Source organism: Micropterus dolomieu, linkage group LG22, assembly GCF_021292245.1.
Source record: "Micropterus dolomieu isolate WLL.071019.BEF.003 ecotype Adirondacks linkage group LG22, ASM2129224v1, whole genome shotgun sequence".
Taxonomy (NCBI): domain Eukaryota; kingdom Metazoa; phylum Chordata; class Actinopteri; order Centrarchiformes; family Centrarchidae; genus Micropterus; species Micropterus dolomieu.
The window spans coordinates 324,668-330,506 of NC_060171.1; the positions used below are offsets into that span (position 1 = coordinate 324,668).

At 45.8% G+C, this 5,839-nt stretch overlaps 2 protein-coding genes across 5 annotated transcripts in view; both read left to right on the top strand.

Moving 5' to 3' along the window:
- The window catches only part of tdrd12 (tudor domain containing 12), a 39,715-nt gene that overhangs the window by 11,314 nt on the left and 22,562 nt on the right, over nt 1–5,839 (top strand). For all 4 annotated transcript variants that reach the window (XM_046036868.1, XM_046036867.1, XM_046036870.1 and 1 more), the window contains exons 23-27: nt 3,056–3,184; nt 4,236–4,353; nt 4,463–4,602; nt 4,712–4,941; nt 5,285–5,366. In XM_046036868.1, the coding sequence (XP_045892824.1) occupies nt 3,056–3,184; nt 4,236–4,353; nt 4,463–4,602; nt 4,712–4,941; nt 5,285–5,366 (699 nt within the window). The remainder of the gene's footprint in view (nt 1–3,055; nt 3,185–4,235; nt 4,354–4,462; nt 4,603–4,711; nt 4,942–5,284; nt 5,367–5,839) is intronic.
- LOC123961459 (signal recognition particle 54 kDa protein-like) lies at nt 590–2,330 on the top strand. Its single transcript, XM_046036871.1, has 4 exons — nt 590–738; nt 930–1,100; nt 1,444–1,539; nt 1,739–2,330. The coding sequence occupies exons 1-4, from the start codon at nt 633–635 to the stop codon at nt 1,828–1,830; spliced, it is 465 nt and encodes a 154-aa protein (XP_045892827.1). The 5' UTR covers nt 590–632; the 3' UTR covers nt 1,831–2,330.

A 5,839-nucleotide genomic window follows, 5' to 3' on the forward strand; every position in this document is an offset into this window, starting at 1 on the left:
CTCCCCCCACTGCGTCCGCTCAGACAGGCAGCGTGCATGTAACTCAGAAGAGCTCCGGTCTGCTGGATTTCAGGTGTAAGAAAGGGAATCTGAGCAGATGACGGCGAGTTAGAGGGCGAAGAGAGCCACATCTTTAATTATGGCGTTTTGTGGAGCTTTTCCGTTGAGCGCGGCTCCGTCTGCAGCAGAACAGCTGCTCTACAGTGACGTCAAAGTCGCATCAAATGCGACCTGAGAGTCCAGACTGAGGTCGCATTTAAAAAGATCCGATCTGGATCAGATTTGGACCACATGTGGAAGCGGTTCCATGTGACTCGGCCTGTTCACGCTGTCAGAAAGATCTGAGTCACAGAATCAGATTTGGGTCCCTTTGATCTGCAGTCTGAACGCAGCCTCAATCACAAACACAGGTGATCCAGCATCAAACTCTCTGTGTGAACACACCTGTAGACTAGACGGTCACATGACATACAAAGGCCTAAGTCATGTGACCTTGGAACACATTTAAAGTCCCGAGTTTTGAGGCTCGAGACACGTTTACATGTTTGTAGGAAGCTTGTTGGTTGTTGTTTGAAACCCTGAAGTAGCCGACTGATGAACTGTTCTGTTTCTGTCTGCGATGCGTTCAGGGGATGATTCCTGGTTTCGGTACCGACTTCATGAGTAAAGGAAACGAGCAGGAATCAATGGCCCGACTGAAGAAACTGATGACCATCATGGACAGCATGAACGACCAGGGTAACACTCTACTGACATCAGCAGCATGCTAAGCTAAAGCTCGCTAACCTCAGCGAGCTTGTTATCAGATAAGTTGACAGCGTTGATCAGCTGCAGCCCCAGAACGTCTGTGTCAATCCTTACTGCTAAATATTATCAGTCTCCTCCCTGTACTGGTTTCACTGGGTCATGATCTCCGTCTGCCTCCTCAGAGCTGGACAGTAAAGACGGAGCCAAACTGTTCAGTAAGCAGCCCAACAGGATCCAGAGGGTGGCCCGGGGGTCCGGGGTCGCCACCAGAGACGTCCAGGAGCTGCTGACTCAGTACACCAAGTTCGCCCAGATGGTCAAGAAGATGGGCGGCATCAAGGGGCTGTTTAAAGGTAACGTGTTAGCATCTGGCTAACGGCTGCCGTTTCCCGTCTCTGAATCCTTCTGCTGCGTTCATCTGTCGGCCGCCTGAGGCCAACGCCGCTTTTATTCATCATGGCTGAGCACGATGCTCCACGATGACTCGTTCTGACCACAAACCAAAGAGATCCAGTTGACTGTGACACCGGAGGCACAAGGAGACCTTCACGTTTCAGAACTGTGTTCTTAAAGAATGACTCAAAGCAATGAATCGATAATAAAACATCTGAGATAAAATTTAATCTATGAATGTTGTAGCTTTAGATTTTATCTGCGGCTTTGAACCTGTCCTGACGTGTGTTTGGCGTTTTCCAGGAGGAGACATGTCGAAGAACGTGAACCCGTCTCAGATGGCCAAACTGAACCAGCAGATGGCAAAAATGATGGACCCCCGAGTCCTGCACCACATGGGTGAGTCCACCTGGTCCATCACACCTGCAGGAGGATTCTTACAGTGTCGGGACTTTATTCAGACGTGACGCTAACACGGGAATAGTAACATGTTAGACCCCCCCCGCCCCCCCACAGATCAGACTGACACCTGGTCCAGTTGACCCGTAACGACATACGGACTAAACGGCGTGTTGTGGTCATGTGCTGTGTGTTTCAGGTGGGATGGCCGGCCTGCAGTCGATGATGCGGCAGTTCCAGCAGGGAGCCGCCGGCAACATGAAAGGCATGATGGGATTTAACAACATGTGACCGCCGACCAACCAGCTGCCTTAAAATATGACACCTTCAAATTAAAGCCCCGCCTCCTGACAGGTGGAGAGGGGCGGGGCTTAGAGAGGGGGGAGAGAGAGCGAGCAGGAAGTGTAGAAAGAGAAAATAAAAACAGGATGTTTGGGGTTTGATTCTGTCCTCTGCTGCTTCACACCGAAAATTTAAAAAAAACACTGATTTAAAGAAGCAGTTCGTCATTTTAGCAAGTTTCTTCTTCAGGTGTTTTAGAGAAACATCTGACGGGTACCAGATGTTGGACTGCTCCTTTAAACGACGCAGAGGAGGGGGAGGAAGATGAGCTGGTTGTTTTTGGGCTCGTTAATTTAATTCTGTATAAGATGTTTGTGTATAAGATTTAAACGGATCAGAGTCTGTCCTGATTGGCCAGGAGACGCCACATGGTGATGATGATGAAGATAACATTAGTTAGTGACAGTATTTTTGTCATATAATAAAAATTTGTATTGCACCATTTTAAACTGCAGTGTTTTTATTACCAGCTGTCTGAGTGAAGTGCAGTCAGGAACCTTCTCAGGTGAGCAGAGGTGAAGGTCTGAGCAAGGAACCCAAACTGGAACCTGGTTCCACAGGAGAGGAGCTTGATAGCTGAACGCTCTGGCTCCTAGTCTACTTTTGGAGACTCTGGGAACCACAAGTAACCCTGCATTCTGGGAGCGCAGTGCTCTGGTGGGGTAGTAAGGTACTATGAGCTCTTTAAGATAAGATGGTGCCTGACCATTAAGAGCTTTGTATGTGAGGGAGCCGGTGCAGAGAAGCTAAAACAGGAGAAATATGATCTCTCTTCCTGGTTCCTGCCGCAGCATTCTGGATCAGCTGAAGAGTCTGACGAGATGCCAAACATGCCGTGGAATAACTTTGTCCCTTATCTTATTAAGAAACTTATCTAAAGATCTTGATCACATTATATGATCAAATATCAAGATTAGCATTTTGATCAAAACCTTGAAATTAATACATTTCTTTGTGAAGGTCAAAATGATTGTGAATAATTTTATGCCTATATGTTCTACACTGACTCTTTAACCAGATCTCTTCTATGTGATCTGACTTTGACTAATGGAATATTGTTTTACTTCCATTCACTGAGGGTCTCAAATAACATTTCGGAGCCCTCTGTCTCACTCTCAGCTCAGCTGATGTTGGATAAGATTTTCAGTTTATGGAAATCTTTGTCTTGCCACAGATCACCCTCATGACACTGGAGACCAGTAAGATCAACGTACTGTTGGGTGCACTGGATTTCAAACCCGACGTCGGCCAGAAGACGCTGATCGTAGCCAGCTCCGCTCAGGAAGTTGAAGACGTGTTCAAGGTGAAATGACGGCTTCATTTACACTGTTATGTCCAGTGCTTTGAGTCTTACCTTCAGGATTTCAGCCAAACACTCTAACAAACCTACATATGAGTGTCATCCTACTGTGAAGTACGCTCAGCTGTGCTAAGGTTCAGTACACTGTCTGCTAGGGTTGGGGATAGTTGATTTTTATTGATATTGATACCCTCATTGAGACTGCTTAACGATCCGATTCATTATCGATACCACTTTCGATTATATAGATAAACTCTGGTATTTCCATATGCAGAGAAACGAAAAGTTGTTTCTCATCAGCTACTTTTGTAGTACATTTAAAAGGACAATAAGAAATAAATAATCCAGTTAAAAAAATATAATCTAAACACATTCCTAATAATAGAGAGATAAGAAAATAAAAACAACACAACCAACAATCAGAACAATTCAATACACACTAAGCAGCCAAGCTCACAACAGTGTTTCATACAGTAGTCCTTTTGTTGAATTTTAAAGTTTCACCTGTATTGTCTCTCTGACAGGGCTGTAGGTGTGTGTGTGTGATACTCGATACTTTACTGTTATTTGGTGAGACCAGATCCAACGGGCATGAGGCCGGCCTGCAGGGTGTGAGGAAAATATTCAATGTGCGATAACGTTATATATTGAGAGATGATTAAATGAAACCTTTCTACTTGTTTAACGTTACATTACAGACAGGTGGATTGATAAAGGTTTGTCTTTTTACTTGTGAAGGTTTTATTGCACGTACTTACAGGAGCTAACTTCACCCTCACTGTGTTCCACCGCAACGGCGCCGCCTCTCGCTCTGCTGCCATAAAGTTACAACCGGGTCTCGATCCCCATCCTTTCTGTCTACTATAATAAAGAGTTTGTCTGTTTTGGTAAATTGGTATACTAACAAATAGCAGTAGTGTAATGCAGAAACAGGAGAGGAGTGACGTTCTGCAAGTGGGAAAACTCCTCTATTGTTACCACGTCGACATCTCGCTGTGGAAAAGAACCCAAAGGGGAGTTTTCCGTGAAGTTGACCAGTGTCCTTTATCTCCAGGTCATGAGCACCAAATCAGGCTTCTGGCTCAAGACCCACGAGGGGTTAACGCACGAGTTTGACTTTGTCATCCAGCAGTGGAGGAAAGACATCGGCCGCGGCACTCATGTTCTTCTGGGTAAGTGAATTTATTTCTGGAACCTGCTAACATGGAGAACATTGAGGCCATTTAGAGCAATTTGCTCAATTTCCTTCCTAAATATGAATTGTGCTGCTTTGACCTGTAGTGACCACCAACGAGTGTCTGCAGTGTCTGGGAATCACAGACGCGAACTGCGTCGTCCACTACGACTTCCCCACTTCGCCCAAAATATTCGGCAGCCGACTGTTCTGCATGGCCGACAACTTTAGAAACCTTTCAGCGCGAGTAAGAACAGATTCAAATCTTCTGTAAATACATTGTTCCAGTATCCACGTTTGCAGCTAAATGGTGACCAGGATGACATTTTTTTGATTCCTGCGATTTCTTTTCCAAGAAATCCCTCCTGGATCACATGGGGAGCTGCCCTCATCCCGCCAGGTCTGTGCTGCTGATATCGGAGAGGAACACCTGCCATGTAATTGGGCTTCTGCGATACCTGGTGCGAACCAAGTCCCCGTTGCCCCCTGAGCTGCTGTCCTTTGCCGAGGGCATCCACGTGGCCCGGGAGGAGCAGAAGATAGACAGGCCTCTGTGCAGCTACCTGAAGAGTTTCGGAGTCTGCAGGTCAGCTGAGAAACTGTGCCCCGTTTCAGAAAGCGTGATTAGTGAAAACTCTGAGTATGTTGAGCCTGAGATGAGGGAAACTCTGGGTTTCTGTTTCAGAGACCGAGAACAGCTAAACCCTAGAGCAGCAACTCCGGCAACTGATGCCGTGAACCTAACCACCTCTCGAGGAGGTTAGGTTGAATAATCCTGAAATTACAGCCTTCTAAACAATTAGCTTAACGCGACTTTGGAGGGGACCACCGCCCCACCCCCCCACAATCGAATCTTCAGTTATTCACTGTTAATTAATCACTGTTAAAATGACACTGGGGCAGCCCTAACAATGTGTTTCCTTTTACAGATACCGCAGCGTGTGTCCTGAGCGTCACAGACTGCTTTCCCGCCTGGATCAGTCTGTGCTTCCTGCGTCCGGAGTCGTAGAGGTGACTGCTTTAGTCCGTTCCTCCACTTTCCGTTCTGTGGCCATCAGACAGGAAACAGTAATTAAACATAGCGGCAATGATCGGGGTCCAAGCAGACACTTTCAGAAGCAGATGACCTGAGAGATAACTGCAAAAATATAAACTTGATAGTTACAGCGCCTTGAGTTCAATGAGGGCTGGTGGAATTTGCAACTCACCTACCAATTTTGGCGTGTTTTGGTCCAACAGAAAAAGTAAGAGTAATGAGAATATAAACAGTAACTTCACTGCTTGGACACCTATTTATTGGTCATAAAAAAATACAAACATCTGCCTACTTGTTTCTCTGCTCATGTTGTATCGGAGTTTGAAATCACATTCTTAATTTTCTAGTTAGTCACAAATTGTTTATTTAAATAAGAAAATAATTGTGTAGTCCATTAATACACCATGATGAAATGAGGAAACAGCCGTGTTGTGTCTGATGCTCCCAG

Excerpts from the sequence above, each read along its gene's own strand:
- LOC123961459 (XM_046036871.1), top strand. The coding sequence starts at position 633 with ATGATTCCTGGTTTCGGTACCGACTTCATGAGTAAAGGAAACGAGCAG. Across the intron at positions 739-929 it reads GGACAGCATGAACGACCAGG|AGCTGGACAGTAAAGACGGA; the intron begins GTAACACTCTAC and ends CTGCCTCCTCAG. Across the intron at positions 1,540-1,738 it reads CCGAGTCCTGCACCACATGG|GTGGGATGGCCGGCCTGCAG; the intron begins GTGAGTCCACCT and ends TGTGTGTTTCAG.